Source organism: Monodelphis domestica, chromosome 3, assembly GCF_027887165.1.
Source record: "Monodelphis domestica isolate mMonDom1 chromosome 3, mMonDom1.pri, whole genome shotgun sequence".
In the NCBI taxonomy this organism is placed as follows: domain Eukaryota; kingdom Metazoa; phylum Chordata; class Mammalia; order Didelphimorphia; family Didelphidae; genus Monodelphis; species Monodelphis domestica.
Genome location: NC_077229.1, coordinates 28,834,861 through 28,855,369, shown reverse-complemented (window position 1 = coordinate 28,855,369; position 20,509 = coordinate 28,834,861). Strand labels below are relative to the sequence as shown.

Here is a 20,509-nt window from a genome sequence, read left to right as displayed (position 1 = left end):
GAGAGGGAAAGGGGGAGAGAGAGAGGGACAGAAGGGAGAGGGAGAGAGAGAGGAAGAGAGGGGAGAGAGAGAAGGGGAAAGAAGGGAGAGGGAGAGACAGAGGGAGAGAGACAAAGAGAGAGGGAGAGGGGGAGAGAGAGAGGGACAGAAGGAAGAGGGAGAGACAGAGAGACAGAGGGAGAGAGAGGAGAGGGGGAGGGGGAGAGAGAGAGAGGGAAAGAAGGGAGAGGGAGAGACAGAGGGAGAGAGACAAAGAGAGAGGGAGGGGGAAGAGAGAGAGAGAGAGGGACAGAAGGGAGAGGGAGAGAAAGAGAGGGAGAGGGGAGAGAGAGAGAGAGAGAGGGACAGAAGGGAGAGGGAGAGAAAGAGAGGGAGAGGAGAGAGAGAGAGAGAGAGAGAGAGAGAGAGAGAGAGAGAGAGAGAGAGAGAGAGAGAGAGAGAGAGAGAGAGAGAGGGACAGAAGGGAGAGGGAGAGAAAGAGAAGGAGAGGGGGGAGAGAGAGAGAGGGAAAGAAGGGAGAGGGAGAGAGAAGAAGAGAGGGAGAGAGACAAAGAGAGAGAGAGAGGGGGAGAGAGAGAGAGAGGGAAAGAAGAGAGAGAGAGAGAGAGAGAGAGAGAGAGAGAGAGAGAGAGAGAGAGAGAGAGAGAGAGAGAGAGAGAGAGGGATATAGAGAGAGATCAGTTGGGGAAGTGTGGGTGGGTTAGGGGAGGTGGCACCTGGGCTGTGTTAGGGAGAGCAGAAGCCAGGAATGCTAACAGACACAGGTGAGGGGGGAGGGCTTCCAGGCGTCAGAGATGGCCATGGAATGTTGTGTCCAAAGAACAGTCAGCAGGACTGTTGGGCTGGAACCAGACATTGTGAATAGATGATATTTAAGCCTCTTCTGGCTGTAAATCTTAGGACAAATAGCCATGTAGAATAAACATTTCCAGGTCTAATATTCAGTGTCATAAGGCTTGGGGAATGATGGCAATCCTGGGGAAAAAGCACTGATTTGGGAGTCAAAGGACCTGGGTTCAAATATTGCTTGACATTTACTACCAGTGTGGCCTTGGGTGAATCCACCTCTCCAAGTCTCCTTTTCCTCCTCTGTAAAAGAGAGGTGGGACGAGATGGCCTCTGAAGGCACATCTGGTTTTAGGTCCAGGATCCTAGGTCCCTTTAGCCCCGAGACTCAGTTTCCTCCCCTGTAAAATGAGGAGTTGGATCAGATGGCCTGGGACTTAGAGTCTATAATCATTCGGCTTTGTAAGTAGGTCTTTCCCCGGCCCAAATCAAACAGCCTAAGCCCGGAGACCCCTTTGGGCTGCAGAGCTCATGGCACGGGCCTGGATGCAGACCTTTCACTCTCCTCAGGAATCTGGGCAGGGGCTGCCGGCAGGCCCCAGGGGAGGGAGGCCTGCCCTCCGCAATGATCCTCCTGGCTGGGCTTGCTCAGGTAGAGGAGGGAGGGCAGCCCCCGGAGCAAGCCGTGGGCCAAGCTTTATTTGGGCTGAAGGCAAAGGCCTGGCAGCCAGACTGTTTATGCTCCCCACAGCTGCTCTGCTCCACGCCGGGGGCTGTCAGACTTTGCTTCATCGTCCCTTCAAGTTCCATTTCCCAAATCCATGCTCTTTTGAGCTTTGCAGTCTGCCAGAGGGAGCCCCCAGACCTCTCTGGGAACAGAAGGCGGTCAATCAGCCAACAAGGATTTGTTAAGGGCCTTCCTTCTCTGTGCCAGGCACTGGCCTGGGAAAAGACGAGCCCACCAGCTCCTATTTCATAATGCTGTAAGTCCCCGAGGGCAGGGACTTTTATATCATGGGGGCAGCGTGACTTCAAATCCAGCTAGCCTGACCCTGGGCAAGTCACTTAGCCTTGATCTGACTCAGTTTTCTCATTTGTAAAATGGGGCGAGTAATAGCATCAACCTCCTCTGGGTTTGCTGGGAGGACAAAATGAGGTCATATTTGTAAAGAGCTTTGCAAAACTTAAAGCACTCTATTATCGCCAACTGCTATTTTAATATTCTTTTAAAATATTTAATTTTAATTAACTTAATATTTACTATTTTAAATATTTTTAAAATATTCCTTTTTTTGAACTCTTTACTTTCTGTCTCAGAATTAATACTGTGTATTGGCTCCAAGGCAGAAGAGTGGTCAGGGCTAGGCCATGGGGGTCAAGGGACTTGCCCAGGGTCACCCAGCTGGGAAGTGTCTGAGGCCAGATTTGCACCCAGGACCTCCTGTCTCTTGGCCACGTCACTGACCCAATAAAGGCCGAGTCCGTCACACGCCAGAGTGCACCCCCTAGGCGGAGATCAGGCCGAAAGGCCCATGTTCCCTTTTTGTTGAACCCTTGCCTTCTGTCTTAGAAGCAATACTAAATATTGGTTTGAAAGCAGAGGAGCGGTCGGGGCTGGGGAACTAAGGGACTTGCCCAGGGTCCCAGAGGAGGTCCCATTTGAACCCAGGAGCTGTCTCTAAGCCTGGTTCTTCCTGCACTGAGTCGCCCCCTACCCCAAAAGGCCTGACTTCTCGCTGCTCTGGTGAATTTAAATAGACACACTGAAAATGAAACAGACCCAGGGGCTGCTCTGACCCTCACCTCCGGACCCGTCGCCCCCATTTCAGAGGAGGGAGGTTGGCTCAGAAACCCAACGAGGGGGCGACAAGGACTGCAGCTGCGATTTCTCTAGGGATCGGGGACGCCCTTTCTGAAGGAGAGCAGAGCAGAGGTGGTGGGGGCACCCAAGGGGTGCCAGGAACACCCCTGAATCAAGCTTGCAGCCACCCTGCCTTCAATGAAAAACAATAGAGAGCTGGTGTGTAGAGCTTGCAAAGAAAGCCTGGCTTCTCCCCAAATCCCAGGAGGCCGCTAAGACACGCCTGATGATGATCTTGGACGGGTCACATGCCAGCCCCCAGAGGGCTGTCTGGGAGGTTTCTGGCCTGCAGCGCCCAGCACGGAGGGCCCGAAGGAAGCCTGTGCAGGGCTTGTGCCCTAGAGCAGCCTACCGGGGTGCTGGACATGCAGGAGGTGCCTAATGAGAGCGACCGATCCACCCACGAGCCCAACCCGACGCTTGTCCCCGCACTCACTTGGCCTTGTTTATGAAATGATACGCCTCGTTCCAGTGGGCCAGGAGGTCCGTGGTCTCCTCGTCGTACACCCTGATGTTGTGGTAGGCGAAGAGGCCGGGGAAAAAGTTATCGATCTCTCTGGTTACGTTTAAGATGTAGTCAACGCTGCAATGACACAGAACACGAGGCCAGGTGAGCAAGGAGAAGGGGCCCACCAGACCGAGCCCATCTCTCCTCTCCTGAAGGCCCCAGGGGCTGGGGGGACCCCGGCAAGTCACGTCTCTGCTTGTTTGCTGTGCTCCAAATCTGAGAATCTTAGAGAGAAGACAGTAAAGGTTCCTTCCAGTACTCACATTCGACACTGAAAGTTCTACAGAGCCCCTTGAGGCCTGACATTCCCTGTTCTAAATTCCTTGTTCTAAGCCCCCCCCCCCCCCCAACTCTGACATTCCCTGTTCTAAGGACTCTCCCAGCTCTGACATTCCCTGTTCCAAGGACTCTCCCAGCTCTGACAGTCCCTGTTCTAAGCCTCCTCCCAGCTCTGACATTCCCTGTTCCAAGGTCTCTCCCAGCTCTGACATTCCCTGTTCCAAGGACTCTCCCAGCTCTGACATTCCCTGTTCCAAGGACTCTCCCAGCTCTGACATTCCCTGTTCCAAGGTCTCTCCCAGCTCTGACATTCCCTGTTCCAAGGTCTCTCCCAGCTCTGACATTCCCTGTTCCAAGGACTCTCCCAGCTCTGACAGTCCCTGTTCTAAGGTCTCTCCCAGCTCTGACATTCCCTGTTCTAAGGACTCTCCCAACTCTGACATTCCCTGTTCTAAGGACTCTCCCAGCTCTGACATTCCCTGTTCTAAGGTCTCTCCCAGCTCTGACATTCCCTGTTCCAAGGACTCTCCCAGCTCTGACATTCCCTGTTCTAAGATCTCTCCCAGCTCTGACATTCTGTGTTCTAAGGTCTCTCCCAGCTCTGACATTCCCTGTTCCAAGGTCTCTCCCAGCTCTGACATTCCCTGTTCTAAGCCCCCCCCCCCAACTCTGACATTCCCTGTTCTAAGGTCTCTCCCAGCTCTGACATTCCCTGTTCCAAGGTCTCTCCCAGCTCTGACATTCCCTGTTCCAAGGTCTCTCCCAGCTCTGACATTCCCTGTTCCAAGGACTCTCCCAGCTCTGACATTCCCTGTTCTAAGGTCTCTCCCAGCTCTGACATTCCCTGTTCCAAGGACTCTCCCAGCTCTGACATTCCCTGTTCTAAGGACTCTCCCAGCTCTGACATTCCCTGTTCCAAGGACTCTCCCAGCTCTGACATTCCCTGTTCCAAGGACTCTCCCAGCTCTGACATTCCCTGTTCCAAGGACTCTCCCAGCTCTGACATTCCCTGTTCCAAGGACTCTCCCAGCTCTGACATTCCCTGTTCCAAGGTCTCTCCCAGCTCTGACATTCCCTGTTCCAAGGTCTCTCCCAGCTCTGACATTCCCTGTTCCAAGGACTCTCCCAGCTCTGACAGTCCCTGTTCTAAGGTCTCTCCCAGCTCTGACAGTCCCTGTTCTAAGGTCTCTCCCAGCTCTGACATTCCCTGTTCTAAGGACTCTCCCAGCTCTGACATTCCCTGTTCTAAGGTCTCTCCCAGCTCTGACATTCCCTGTTCCAAGGTCTCTCCCAGCTCTGACAGTCCCTGTTCCAAGGTCTCTCCCAGCTCTGACATTCCCTGTTCCAAGGACTCTCCCAGCTCTGACATTCCCTGTTCTAAGCCCCCCCCAACTCTGACATTCCCTGTTCTAAGCCCCCTCCCAACCCCGACATTCCCTGTTCTAAGCCCCCTCGCAGCTTGACATTCCACATCCTCAGGCCCCTTTCAGTTCTGGCATTTTCTGTTTTGGCTCTGGCGTTCCATGCTTCTACCCATGCAGATGTCCAAAACACTTCAGAACAACAAAAAACCCAGTTAAACTGTTTGTTTTTTTAAAGCTGGGTACGTGTGTCTGTCTGTGCCTTCAGAGTGTTTATTCCCATCAGGGCGGCAGTTCTCCCTCAGCCAATGAGGGAGGAAGGCACTGGGCCCGAGTCGGATCTCCTCTGCAGTGGGCAGGTCCTACTTCCCGGAGCCCTGGGTCTTCCTTCTGGTGTTGGCCTCTCCACCGCCATGCTAGGGGGCCATTCAGCCAGGGACTCCGCCTTTCCTGGGCCTGGCTAGCTCACCTGTATAAAATGGCTAGCGATCCCCATCCTCCCTCCTGCCCAGGATTTCTGAGTGCTTCCAGTGAGCTAATGTCTATAAATTCCTGTCAGGTGCAGCAGAAACGGGAGCTGTTATTACCAAGGAAAGCATGTCCTAGACCGAGGGGCTCGAGCTGGAGCCCACAGCTCATCGCCAACCTTACTTTTCAAGCAGACTTTCCAGAGGAAAAAACCGCTCCAGTAGCCCCAGAAATGTGTATTTTAGGATTTGTTTAGTCTTGACTTTTAAATGTGGTCATTCGTGGATGCCACGAGGGTGGACCCTTTGAAGGGTGATCTGGTCTCCCTGAGCTGTTTATTTCTTTTTTTCCCTTTTTTTGAGGGGGGTGGGGGTGGAGGGGGAATAATAATAGCAATGTTCAGAAATTTGTTCCCTGGAATCCAGATCGGAACATTTGTCTCTCATCCTGCTGTGGAGTGAGGGCTTCTGGGTTCCCCACACTGTTCCTGGCAGGCAGGAGGCCAGTATTTATTCAGAAAATCCCAGCAACTGTGGGCACACGATGAGACATCTATTTTTTGGGCACAGCCAATGTGGGAACGTGTTTCGTTTGACCATACATATGGGTTACAAAGCTTTTGTTTTTCTTAGTTGTTTTTTTTTAATGGTGTGAGGTAGGAAGGAGAGTTTTTGTTCATTGGAACAAAATTAAAATTATTTTTTAAAAAAAGAGAAAATCTCCAACATTTTCCAAAGTTTTAAACTAATGGAAAGACTTGTGGTGAGAGCAAAGGATTGGAAACAAAGCAGATTGCCCATGAACCGGGGAATGGAGAAACAAACCGTGGTACCCGAACATGATAAGACCCTTAGAGCAATGTAAGAAATGATGCGTGTGATGGATACAGAGAAGCCTGGATAAATCTATGTGAACTGATGCAAAGGAAGGAAACAGAATCAAGAAAACTAGATAAATAAGGACTACAACAACGAAATGGAAAGAACCATGGGAAGAAAAAAATTAGAAGGGAATGTTCTAAAATTATAAAAATCAAGCAGGTCTTGAATAAAGAGATAGGAGAAGACATCACCACCTCATCCTTTGGCAGAAGTGAGAGGTTCATAAGTGCTCTATTCTGTACACATTTTCAGACTTTTTTCAATGAATTGATTACTATTTATTTTCTTTCTCTTTTTTTTATACTTAAAAAAATACTATTTATTATATAGATTAATTCTTTAGGAAGGAAAAGGGGAGGGATACTGGGAGAAATATTGGTGATTTTAAAAAATCAATAAAAACTTATTTTTTAAAAAAGTCATTAATAAGGGAATAATAATTCACCACACCTGTTGCCACCCTCCTAATTATGGTCAAGGACATCAGAATTCTATCCCTGTGGTCTTAACCTATCAATCAATGGAATCAAGAGGATAGTAATCAAAGATTCCCGATTTCTTCCCTGGGCATCATTTCTGGCAAACCCAATTTGCACCTCAAATTCAATATGGCCTGAACTTAAATTTCTTATCTTCCCTCACAAAGCTAGTGTCTCCATTCAATTTACCTATTGTTGTGGAGGGCAGCACCCTTCGCTTAGTCCTCAGTGTGTCACCTCAGAGTCTAGACTTGACTTGTATTGCCCCATATCTTCCATATCCAACCTGTTGCTAGGACCCTATTGGTTGTACCTTTCATAATAATTGTCTTCTTCCTGTCTCCTCATGCCAGTTTACTTATTTTTTAAAACCCTTACTTTCTGACTGAGAATCACTACTAAGTATCTATTCTAAGGCAGAAGAGTGGCAATGGAATTAAGTGATTTGCCCAGGGTCACACAGCTAAGAAGTATCCAAGGTCAGATTTGAACCCGGAATCACCTCTTATCTCTAGGTCTGGCTCTTTATCCACTGAGTCACCCAGCTTCCCCCTCACATCACTTGTCCCTTGGACAATTCTAGTAGCCTCCTACTTGATCTCCCTCCCTTCCTCAAATCATTCCCCAATCCAAACTGTCCTCAATTCCATCATCTTTGGGTCTCTTTCAAGGGAGCCTTGGGCTACCTCCAGGAAAATGTAAGAAGGTCCTGTTTTATCTCTCAGTCTCAAGAAGAAAAGAATAGAGCAGCATCAAAACACAGTGTTTGGTACACGAGAAAGCCCTTATAAAGGCTAGCTGAATGACTGATGCCAGAGATGCAATGTGATCCTGTAACTTCCTTGCTCAAAAACCTTCTGAAGCTCCCTATTGCCTCTAGGAGAAAATATAAGCTCTCGAGGAAGGTAATGGCAAACCACATCAGTATCTCTGCAAAGAAATCCTTAGATTGGGTCATGAAGAGTTAGAAACGACTGAACAACAAAAAATCCTTGTTGACTAATTTTAAAGCTGAGCTCAGGGGTCTGAGTGGGGACCTTCCCTCTTCAACTCTCCCTGGCTCTTTCCTTTTTTGTTCCCATCATGACCTATGTCACATCGTCCTTCTTTGGGTACCTGATGGGAGGAATTTTTAAAATTTATCATTTTTTTAGACCCCTGGATTATCTGTATATAACCCACCACGGGACTTAAAAATTTGACATACTGAACTAGATGGGACCTTAATGACCATCTAGTTCACTTCATACCCCAAAAATAAAGCTACGACATACTCAACAAATGGTGGTCGTTGGTGCCTGAAAGTCTCCAAAGGGGAGCCTCCCCACTGCACAGCTCTGCTAGGAAATATTCCCTAAACCAGGCTTCAATTGGCCCCAGAAAAGCAGCAAGGGCTAGACAATCTGAGTTAAGTGACTTGTCTAGGGTTCAAATGTCTGAGTCCAAATTTGAACCTAGGTCACCCCAACGCCAAGCCTGGCGATCTATCCACTGTTCTACCTAGTTACCTCTCTTTCAGGCATGAACTGATTGCCACTAAGGTTCCTCCCGGTGCCTTACATCAAATTATTAAGCCCCTTTGGTGAGATCTGTCTGAGCAGCACAGGGTAGAGCCTTGCTGGTGCTTAGTCCAACCCCCTCGTGTAACACGTGCCTTTCCTGGGTCCTCCTCCTCCATCTGGCTCTGGGCCAGTAACCACATCACTAACAACCATCACTCCTGGAAAGGCTGCCTGATTCCACTGACTTCTCCCTGGCCTGGCCACACTTCCTCTTTTCTCTAATTTGACGGAAAGCTCCTTGAGGGCAGAGCCTGTCTGTTTTGTCTTTATATCCCCAGATTTCCCCATCATTCATCTGTAAAGGGAGGGATTGGACCAGATGACAACTACATTCTCTTCCATGATCCAAGGTAGCCCAGAAGAGGTTAAATGACCCCTCATTTGGGGTGGGACAGAGGGGATAGTCAGGCTGCACTGGACAAGGCAGAGATTCTAGGATTCTGGGTAGAAAAGGGGATGCTGGGAAAAGCTAAAGAGAATTTCCAGTTCTGACATCTCACAGTCTTTGACATTCTCCCTGGCATCATTTCTGGTTCTAAGGCTCATTTCGGCTCGGCTCTGCTTTCTTCTAAGGCCCTTCCTTGCTCTGAGGCAGCCTCAGCAGTCTCAACACTGGTCTGTGGCATCTGGGTTTCTTTGACGAAACCATTTCCCTACCAAAAAAAAAAAAAATAAAAAGCCCGATGGACCTTCAACTCATGAATTATTCAGGGAATGACATTTTGAAGTGCATTTGTCAGAGCTGCTAATTGCTTCTGCCAGCTGCCCCGGGAATGGCAGGCAGAACAGGACAACAGTCTGTTCCTGGCAGGCTGCTGGAGGCCTCTCCTCCTAGGTCTGGAGGTCAATGGCAGCCTTCCCTGGGCTTGGATGAGGAAGGGCAGGATTAAGTGAAGCTTCCCTGATAATGGGCCCCGATGTACTCACCCCGAGCCCTGTAGCTCCTCCAGATTGGACGCGTTCCACTCGGAGCCCTAGGAAACAGAGCACACAGAGAAACCCAACACGTTCAGATGGCCACGGCCTCGAGAAGAGCCCAAGTTCTGGCCCTAGAGTCACCGTCAGGGGAGCGTTTGGTCAAGACCAAGCGATCAAGTGGATGGGGCTGATTGGTAGAAATCTCCCTAGTCCCTGATTCAAAGAAATCAGCCCCCTGTCCCTGATGCTTGGGACTAAGGACCTGGCAGAGGCTTGGAGAGAGGAGGGAGGTGGCAGGAGATTTGGGTTCTAGGCTACCCTCTGACACACTAACATGCTGTGGGACATTCTTTTTAACTTCCCTGGATCTCAGGTGGAAATAAATGGAATAGTCCTAAAGTTCTCCCAGTCCTGACATTCCCTGTCCTAAAGCACCTTCTGGCCTTGACATTCCCTGTCCTAAGACTCTTTCTAGCTCTGATTTTCAAGGTTCTATGGCCTTCCCATCCCTGACAACTGTTTTAAAGCTTCTAGCTCTGACATCTGTTCCAACGTCCCGCCTAGGTTTGACATTATCCTTTCTAAAGCCCCTTCTGGGCCCAACATTCCAGGTTCTATGGCCTTTCCAGCTCTCACATCCCCTTTCCTAAAACCTCTCCCAGTCCTGACATTCCCTGTTCTAAGATCTCTCCCAGCCTTGACAACTGTTCTAAGGCTTCTCCTAGTTCTGATACTCCCTTCTGGCCTTGACAAAATCATCGACCTAAGCTCTAACCCCTCTCCCAGGTCTAAAACCAATTCCTTCTCAGATCTCTTTTAGCCCTGAACCAGACAGAAACATTTCAAGACCCAAGATCCTTTCTACATTATCTAAACTTTGACCTGGCCCATTAGCTTCATGGAAACATAGTCTGGAACAGTGTGCTCATTCCTTGACCTTGCCTTGCAGAGGAAGAATCCTTTAGAAACTCACTTGGAAAAACCACTCCAAAGGGTAGTGAGGGAGTTTCAGGGGAGACTGGAAATAGTATTACTTTGTTCTTGGGTTCCACATCCATCAAGCACTTGAAGGGTCCTAAAGAACCAAAGAACACTTGTCCTGAGGCTCCCCCAATCTGTTCCCTTTCAAAGAGGATAGAGGGCCTAACTATAGCAAGAGGCATACAAACACAGGAAGCTTTATAGGGGTGGCAACTGTATTCTATGGAACTTGAAGAGGCCTCAGGCCATCATGTTGTAAAAGGGAATTCTTTGTTCTCTCTGAGTTTACACTTGTGAAAGGGAATCCTTTATTCCTTTGTCTATTTTGAGTTAACACTTTGGTTAGGGGTAACTTAAGTACCCCTACTTAGTACTGAAGACTGGATTAACTCTCCTTTGTCTACTTTTGGATGGAACCAACAAAAGCTTGAACTAGATGGAGGAGTTTGCAAGTCACTTACTGCAATGGGTGACATCTCCAGAAACTTGTTAATCCTATGATCAGAGTTGACACCTTCAGAGGCCTTTGATAAGAGTTCACCCCTCCAGAAGGTGAGAACTGCTTCCCACAAACACTTCCCCCTAAATCCTTTGGCTTGAGTGAGTCTTGTGGAGATAGTCTCCTGACTGGAGAGTCTTCAAGGGAGCTTCACTGGAGAATGAGGCTTGGATCATGGGCTTGGAGCTCAGCTTCAACTTCTCTGACTTCTGGATTACTTTGTGGAGTGGATGAAAGGCTGACTCCTTTCCTAGTTTCTGGAGAGACTAGTTTCCATATTGGAGGAGGCCTTGTGGTTACTCACTACCAGCCTTCCGGTTGAGAGCTAATTAAACTCTGCCTAGATTAAGATAGGATAGATAACCTCTCTAACCCCCCCTCACATTTCTCTTCTTTATTGTTTCTTCTCTAATTGTATATATTTGTAAATAAATTTCTGATGTGAGATGTAATAAATATTGGCGACCACATAATTTCATAAAATTATTGTCCAACCATTAAATTTAACCCTTACAATGTGGAACAGTGAGCAGAGGCCAGAGGACACAGACTATGGGGAATTACCTTTAAATCTCAGCCTGTGTGACTGTAAGCAAATCACCTACCCTCTTGGGTCTTGGGTTCCTCACTTGGAAAATGTGTATGGATGTGTGTGTATTGGGAATAGTCTAGGGGATCTTTAAGACCCCCCCCCCCCACATCCCCTCCCAGGCTCTCAGGCTCCAGAGATAGTCCTTTGACCTGGAATCTTGGAGCTGATAGGAAAGGCCTTTAGAGACACAAGGGAGAATTTTTTTCACAGATGTGGTAGACTAGATGGTGAATGCTCTCCTTGTCAGCATTCCAATGCTGTGATTCTGTGATTATCTTTTTCAATCCCTTTCATTGGACAGAGGAGGAAACTGAAGCTGGAAAGAAGGGAAGGAACTTATCCAAGGCCATTAGGACAATTCAATTCAATTTAACAGTGAGTATTTATAAAACATCTATTATGAGGGGACTCAATGGATAGAATATCAGGGATCAAGTTAGGAAGACTCTTCTTCATGAGTTCAAATCCAACTTCAGACACTTCCTAGTTGTGTGACCCTGGGCAAGTCACTTAACCTCCATTGCCTAGTCATTATCACTCTTTTGCCTTGGAACTAATATACAGTATTGAATCTAAGACAGAAGGGAAGGGTTTAAAAAAAAAGAAGAGTAAAGCCAACACAGTGAGCCTACCTAAGGGTGATCTGCCCTGAGAACATGCCTCAACTCCTGTACCACTCCTCCCAACATGGGCTTCCTTATCTGCTTTCTCCAAGGCCAAGATGGGTCTTTACAGTGAACCAGAGCTCCTTCCCCTTTACAATCCTCTCCTTTTCCCCTAACGCTACTCTGATCCAGAATCCACTTCATGGAACGGGAAGGGTGGGGGAAAGAATGGCTCAAATCCTGAAATTCCTTTAGGAGGGCTCATGGAAAAAGTGATCCAGAGCACCAACCCTTGCTAATGAGGTAATTAAACTCTGTTTAAGGCTACAACCTTCCTTCAGCCTGAGACGCCACCTAGTGGGCAGACCAACAACGGGCACCAGGACTTCCACTAGAGACAGAGAAATGGGAGGCTTTAAGATCCCCCCAGCCTGCTGTAGCCCAATTTTGAGCAAATCATTGGATTTTTTTACTGTACTATCTGTTGTTTTTTTTTTTACTGTTTATTGTACTATGAAAAGAGGGTACAGATGACCTTTGAGGCTCTTCCCTTTTCTAAGGGGGCTCAAGACTGCCCCCCCCTTACCACCCAGACAGGACATTCCCTGTTCCAAGACTCTTCTCCCAACTCTGACACTCCCTTTTCTAGGCTCCTCCCAAATCTGACACTGACTGTTCTAGGCTCCTCCCCTCTGACATTCCCCTTTCTAGGCTCCTCCCATACCTGACACTGGCTGTTCTAGGCCCTTCCCTCTCTGACACTCCCCTTCCTAGGCTCCTCCCATACCTGACACTGGCTGTTCTAGGCCCCTCTCCCTCTGACACTCCCCTTTCTAGGCTCCTCCCATACCTGACACTGGCTGTTCTAGGCCCCTCCCCCTCTGACACTCCCCTTTCTAGGCTCCTCCCATACCTGACACTGGCTGTTTCTAAGTTTTCTCCCAGATCTTATACTCTAAACCCCAACTTGGCCCAATTCCTCAATCTCTTTCAACCTCAATTTCTTCCTCCACAAATGAGGGGCCTGGACTACAGAATCTGAACTGCACTACAGCTTAAATCTTGCCTCTGACAACTGCCTTGTTGATGGGCAAGTTAGGTTATCTCTGAGTCTTCATTAAATCTATTCTGTACCACTATCATAGGACAAGTTAAATTAAGCTGGGTAAACCTTAAGGCACCCATCCCATTCTAATCAGTATCATTTTTTTTTAATCTCCTAAAGTGTTTTCTCAAGGATTTCTGAAGGAAGGCAGCCTGTTTGCTTTATCTCTGCTTCTTCCTCAATAACAAGGACAAGTCACTAAACATTGTAGGCCCTTAATGTTTGCTGAAAGCTCCTCAGCATTCTTGAGGGCACTTAAAGGAGTCCACATATTACTCAGGATGGGAGAGAACTTAAGAGTTGGGAGTCGTGAGAACCACATTTCAAATCCCTGTCTTATGCCACTCTCTAAAAATAGAACCTTACTAGAATTTCTTCCTGACCAGAAAAGATTAGTTTCTTGAGTCACTAACCCCCTGAATTTATCTTTTTCTCCATGATTTGCCACAAACCCTCGGGCTGATTCAAGTTCCTGATAAAAGATATCACAGGCATAGCCTCAGCCTCTTACCAGATAGAGGTGATCAAAGATGAGGGACGGCTTGTCCATCTGGCCCAGGATGAGAAGCATCTCATTGTCAATGAATTCTTTGAATTCCTTCAGGTTACAATTCATCTGCTTCTCTAATTCATTTCGTATCTGTGGAGTAGGGAAATAGTAGAAAGAATGATTAAAGTAATATCTACTTTTTCCTTTAAGAGAGGATACAGAACCCTAACCCTAACCCCTTACTACTCTTCTGCCTTGGAACCAATACCTAGTATTGGTTCTAAGATGGAAGGGAAGGGTTAAAAAAAAAAGTCATACGTAGGTTTGTTTGCTTTGTGTTGTTTTAGTTTGGATCTAGACCAGAGATTTTGTCAGATGAGGAAAATCTTAAGTGGGGAAATTTCCTCCACAGAAACAGAATGGCAACTCTTCTACATCTTGGATTCAAATGCCTGGAGGACTGAAATGTTAAATGACTTGCTTACTATCAAATGGCCAGAATGTATCAGAAATGAGGAACTTGAACCTAGTTTTTTACTTAGAGATAGATCCAGGATATACTATGACATATTGCATCTTGTTTTGTTCAGTTGTGTCTTATTCAGGATGGAAGTGGAGCCATTCCTGGGTCTGATCCTACTACTTACCAACTGGCAAGAAAACCCTGATCTGCTATTTTCTACCTGGGCTGGTTCTTCCCTCTCTAGGGAGGCCAGTGGTACCCAGATCCAAAGTGCTCACTGTATTAATGCTAGGCAGAGGGAATATCTGATTGGATAAACAGCCTTAGCCTCCCCCAGGAGTAGTGATTAGAAGCATGGATCACTGCACCCAGCTCGGTACAACTAAAACAAACCAATCAACCCAAGAAATCTACCTAAAAAATATTGTCAGTTAAAAAAAAAAGAGAAGAAAACAAAAGTAGATAATCTCAAAAAAATTCAGGAGTTAAAACAACCTTTACCCTTTTTCTACTGTTACTTGACACAGTTTTCAAGATAGTAACAATAGCAATAAGACAAAAGAAAGGAAAGGCATAAGGAAAGGCAGAGGAGACAAAATTATCCTTATTTGCTGATGATATGATACGTTATGCTTAGAAAACCCCAGGGAGTCAGTAAGACAATAACGGAGAAAGTAATGTAGAGTTCCAGTAAAGTATGATTCAAAACAAAACAAAACATGAAATCCAAAGTATTTCTATATACCAATAAGAAAATCCAAAAGAAAAAAGAAACCCCTTTCAAAATAGTTATAAAATGTATGAAATATATGGGTCAATCTACTAAGGAACATTCTAGGCTTGCATTGATTTGATCACAAAATTCTCTTAAAAAAATAGAAGACTTGGCTCTAATATTATCTAGCCCTGTGACTTTGGGCAAGTCATTTAGCCTCATGTAAAATGGTGGCAACATTCCTTATATTGGTTAGGTCACAGGTATATTATGAGGGAAAAGGCTTGGAAGCCCTATAAAGGACTATGGAAAATGGGAATTTTTGTTATTATTGTATCACCATAACAGATGAGAACTTAACATCTCAAATTTATAAGGAACTAATAAATTTTCCGAGGCAACATGCAGTTACCAAATGGTCAAAGGATCTGAACAAGAACATTTACAAAAGAGCACACAATACTGAAAATAAATATTTGACCGCATAAGTGTTCAAATTCCGCAGTAGCTGGAGAAATACAAATGAAAACAATATGGAGGGTATTATTTTGTACTCATTACGCTGACAAGAATAAGCAGAAGAGACAAAGTTCAATACTAGAAGGCAGGAGTTGTTGGGGAAAAGTAGGTAAATTCATACAATGCTGGTGGAATTGCAGATTTTTTTGGAAGGTGAGCTGATTATAGTACAATAAAAGTCATAAAAAAAATAATACTCTTGGACCCAATAATCTTTGTTTCTAGGAATACATGCTCCTGAGTAACATCAAAAGGGAAAAGGAAAGGTGATCTGCCACACAAGTGGAGGTGTGGCTGGGACATCCAGGCTGAGCTATTTAGGTGATTTGGGCCTCGAGCTCAGGTAAGGGATGGGGTGTAGATAGAGAACTCTGTGAAGTCATCTGCATCAATATTATTTAAACTATGAGAGCTGATGAAAGGACCAAATTGTAGCTTGAGAGGCCATCTAGTCCAACTGCCTTATTTCTAGAGGGCCCCAAGTTTCCTGGATGACAGAAGGTCTCAGTTACCCCATCTAGAAAATGAGAGTGTTTTCACTAGATTAGTGACCCAAGACATGTTATCACAGCCCAACTGAAGGCTTGATTATTTTTCAGACCTATAACTGATGATCCACAGGGACCAAAGGCACGGAATACACCTCAGGTCAAGAGGAGGTGAAAAAATTCCATGGAAATTAAACCCATTTTCACATAGGAAAACATTTTTGTAGGTTATGCTCTTTTTGGATTCATATGTGATTTACTATTTTAGAAGGGAAAATAACAGCAGAAGAGAAATTTCCTCTTGGAACCCTTAGTCAGAGGGCACACCAGGCTTCTGGGGGAAGAGCTTGGTCAGTTCTTTTGTTATTGTTGTTTTTTAAACTCAATAAATTCTTGACCAGTGTAAAAATGGAGATTTGAATACAGGACTCCAATCCCCAGGAGTCCTTGCTAGCTCCCAGAATGCCCTCTAATCCCACTGAGATTTCCACCTGGGCAAGGTCAAAAACTTCTATTTAACCTGGCTGTAAAGGCTACTGGGGCTCTTTTCCTACTTCCGCTTCGGAGCACACTCGGCTCTCCACCTAGCAGGCAAGATGTGAGTGGTCGTGAATAGGCTCTCTGGGCCTAGCACATGCCTTTCTTACTTGTATTTTCCTAAATTCCTTATCTTAAATAAACCTCTAAAAATATAATACTCCTTGAAGAGAGAAACTAATTTCTACCTGCCTCAGTTTCCTCTAAATTTTAATCATAGCAGTTGAATTTTAACTGTTATAGCAGATAGTCACAGGTCTTTTTCAGAAGATTTCAGTACTAGATGGGGCTTCATTGGCATCTTGTCCAAATCAGACCCATCCAAAAAATCCCCCAACAATGTAATCAGGGAGTGATCATCTAGCCTTTGTTGAAGATCTCAGGTGATGAGGAGCTCACTATTTCTTGAGGCAGGCCCCCTTACTTCCTCTTTTTTTTTTAAACCCTTACCATCTGTCTTAGAATCAATATTGCATATTGATTTTAAGGCAGAAGAGTGGTGACAACTAAGCAATGAGGGTTAAGTGACTTGCCCAGGGTTACCCAGCTAGAAAGTGTTTGAGACTAAATTTGAACCCAGGACTTCTCATCTCTATGCACTGAGCCACCTCAACCCATCCTACTTCTGGCTAGCTCTAGCTCTAATTATGAGGTAGTTCTTCCTATATACAAGGTATGGTTTCTTTGTAGAGTAATGGGCAGCTAGCTAGGTGGCATAGTGCATAGTGGGGAGAGCATCAAGCCTGGAATCAGACTCTTCATAATTTTCATAATTTCATCTTCATAATTTCTTCTTTATAAATGGGTGACCCTGGACAAGTCATTTCACCCTCTTTGCCTCAGTTTCCTCATTTGTCAAATGAGCTGGAGAAGGACACGTCAAATCACTGCAATATCTTTGCCAAGAAAACTCAAATAAGGTCATGAAGAGTCCAGCAAGACTAAAATATGTAGGATCACTAAGGAAACCAACGATGTGGAAATGCAGTTATAACAAGCTTTAGGCTTTTAGTAAGCTTAAACTGCCTGAAGATGTTTGGGACCCTCTGTGTATCCTTGTATGCATGATTGCTGCTTCCCCCGTTAGTCTGTGGGCTCCTGGGGAGCTGGCACCATCTTTTGCTGAGCTCTGTATGCCCGGCACCTGGCCCAGGTCCTGGTTTTACATCAGCCACTTAAATGCTTGTTGAGTGTCTAAAGTTGCAAAGAGACAACCTGAGGCTCACTGTCGGGAGAAACTTCCCGCCAACTAGAGTTATCCAAAAGAGGAAAGACTGCCGGTTGGAAGGGAGCAGGGCTGGATCCCTGGAAAGAAGGCTGACCCCCGGCCAGGGACATGTTCTTGAGAGGTGACTTCTTTATAAGAGGTCACTTGACCCCCACTGCCTAGGAACCAAAACACAGTATTGCTCTAAGATGGAAGGTGAGGGTTTACAAAGAAATGCTTTGATGAGCTGTGAGGGGGTTTGTGAGTGGGAAGCCCTCCAGAGATGTCTCCAAGTCGGGGGCTCCTTTCCTTCTCTTACTTCTTTGGAGGTCACGTTTTCCAAGTCCTGACTCATCATGATGCTTCGGAGTTTGGCTTTGATGAGGCGCTCTGTTCTTTCCCCTTCGGTCGGCCTGAGGGAGAGAGAACATGGAGGAAATCCCAGGAAATGCTGGCGGTGGGGACTGGAAACAGCTATCAGAGCAGGGGCGCCAAGGAACGCCTGTGGCCCCTGCTGGGGATGCCTTGGCCAGAGGACGGGGGCCTTTCTTTTACAGGAAGGGAGGGGGGCAGGTCAGAACACAGGCTGTGCTTTTGGAAAACCCCTCCAAGACATTGAGAGCCACTGAGGGGCCAGGATTGGGGAACAAAGAGAAAAGAAGCCTGGAGTCCTGAACAAGGATGTTAGGTCAGGTCAGGGATGGGATCATGGGAGAAAAGAGGCTCTTGGGAAACCAGGTGGGAGCAGCTGAGAGATACAAGGCTGAGGGGGGCAGCTGCCAGGGAGAGTGAAACATCCTTGTGACCTTGGGCAAATCACTGCCCCATTACTCTTACCAGTTACTGACTCTAAAGAGAGGATGAGATAACCTCCAAAACCCCCTCCTCTGACATTCCCCGTCCCAGTTCTGACACCCCTCCAGCTCGGACATTCCCTGCTCTAATAATGGGCTCTATTTCTGGAGTCTTTCACCCTCGTGCCCAGGGCTGATATTCTACAGACTTAATAAATTCGAAGTCCTATCTGGATCTAAAGGCCAATGTTCCTCCCTCTAGTTACTTAATGCTCTTCTGGGGCTGAGGCGGGGGATGCCCTAATAGAGAGCGGAGGAGCCCACGGCACCTACTTGTCCACAAAGAGAGCAGGGGAATCGGGCCGCGTGGACTCCAGGTCCTGCATGGCGTTCCACTCGTTGATGCAGCTCTGATCAGAGCCAATGCAGCTCTCATAGTACGTGGCCCATACCAGAGCCATGCCTCCAGGGAAGTAGTTATATCTTCGGGCCACCTCACAGGCCTTGTGCAGAATCTGGAGGGCGGACCTGCAGGTGGGAAAGATGTCGGATCAGACCTGACAATGGGCAAGGGCTTCTGGGAGTATCCTTCTAAGCAGGCTTTCTCAGGGTAGGGAAAATGGATGAGTAGTGGAGATTTAGTTTCTTATAATATAATTAAGCTCAAAAAGCACTTATTAAGAACCAATTATATGGGGACAACTAGTGGCTCAGTGGACAGAGTGCTAGGCCTGGAGACAGGAGGTCCTGGGTTCAAATCTGGCCTCAGACACTTCCTAACTGTGTGACCCTGGGCAAGTCATTTAACTCCAATTTGCTTGGCCCTTACTGCTCTTCTGCCTTGGAAATGCTAATTAATATTGATTCTAAGATGGAAAGTAAGGGTTTAAAAAAGCCAAACAAATCACATGCTGTGTTCTGTGCCAGGCACTAGGGAGATAAAGATAAACACAAGACTGTCCCCATTTGGTGGAGCTTTACCTTCTTTTATGTGCCAGGAAAGAGGCTAAGGGCAGAAGATACAAAGACAAACCTAAGAGCATCCCTGCCCTCGAGGACGCGACTTTCTGCTGTGTCCTAAGTGCCATATTTGGCAGAGAAGAAAAGACAAATATGATCTCTCCTTGTGGGCAAAGGTTTGGGGAGGACTCTCGGGAGGCAGGAAAGACAGTGGTTATCGCTCCTAGAACAGTCAATTTATGCACACAGACGGAGACAATAAGCTCAAGACTTAGACAGAAGTCCTTTGATCCGGCTGTGTAGTATGATGGGCAAAGCTCTAGCCTCACAGTCAGAAAAACCAGACTACTGTCTGTCTGCCTCCTCCAAGATGTCGAGTCCCTGCTCCCAAGACCCCAAGGATGAATATTCTGCTCTCTCTTGGCCTGGTCTTGGGCCACGCCATGTCCTGGCCGTGTCATCCCCACCTTTTCCAATTCTATTTAAAAAAAAAACATTCCCTCATATCCCTACTGTTCTGACATTCAGTAAGTGCTTAATTAATGCTTGCTGCTGACCACCTCTAGATTGGAGAATGGTCATGAAATCTATATGGGCATTCCAGGACAAGATGCTTTGATTTTTCCCTACATCTCCAATCAGCAGATCCTCTGATTCCCCTGTCCAAAATGCCTCTCCTTGGGTCACCTTCCTCTGGGGGTCATTTCCCCCTACTAGAATATAAGATCCCAGAGGTTTTGCATCTTGGTTTTGTATCTCTTGAATTCTTCAGGTGCCTGGCATATGCCATGTGCTTATTAATTTTTTTTTGTTCATCTATCCATCCATGAAATGAAAATAATGAACCCATTTCCTGGGTTCTGGGGGCAGGGAAGCTTCATGCAAACTCTGCAGTATGTCAGAAATAGAAACTTATAGTAAGATGGAAGTGGGTGCCCCACATGAGGTCAGAATGGGGCAGAGGCAAGAGCCCTGTATTTGCAGCCAATGGTCTGTTTCCTGGATCTATTTACTACCTGTGTGACCCTGGGCAAATTATTAACCTCTCTGGGCCTCTATACAATGGCAAGGTTGTGGAGAGAGACTGGACCAAATGGTTACTTGCAGTTCTCAATCTGCAAACCCAGAATCTTAAATCACTTTTTTTTTTAATAGAACCCCCTTACTTCATGTCTTAGTAATAACTCTAAGATAGAATGGGAAGGGCTAGAGAAATAGGGTTAAGTGACTTGCCCAAGGTCATACAGTTTGGAAGCGGTTGGGGCTGGATTTGAACTCAGGTTCCTCTGATTCCAGGCCTGACTCTCTATTCAGTAGGCCACCTCACGGCCCCTCCTAAATTACTTTAAGCCCTCTGTGTCAGTTTCCTCTAAAACACCTTCTAGTTCCAGCTCTAGGATCCTATATACTTTCTTAGGGAGTTCTTTGATGGTTTGTTCAATTTCCATTTC

At 46.5% G+C, this 20,509-nt stretch overlaps 1 protein-coding gene across 1 annotated transcript in view; it reads right to left on the bottom strand.

Annotated features, from left to right (window-relative positions):
* Positions 1–20,509, bottom strand: part of SSH1 (slingshot protein phosphatase 1) — a 103,915-nt gene that overhangs the window by 16,098 nt on the left and 67,308 nt on the right. Inside the window, exons 10-14 of the mRNA XM_056820932.1 lie at positions 18,432–18,626; positions 17,624–17,717; positions 13,397–13,525; positions 9,113–9,159; positions 3,084–3,230 (exon numbers count right to left, since the gene is read on the bottom strand). Of these exons, the coding sequence (XP_056676910.1) occupies positions 3,084–3,230; positions 9,113–9,159; positions 13,397–13,525; positions 17,624–17,717; positions 18,432–18,626 (612 nt within the window). The remainder of the gene's footprint in view (positions 1–3,083; positions 3,231–9,112; positions 9,160–13,396; positions 13,526–17,623; positions 17,718–18,431; positions 18,627–20,509) is intronic.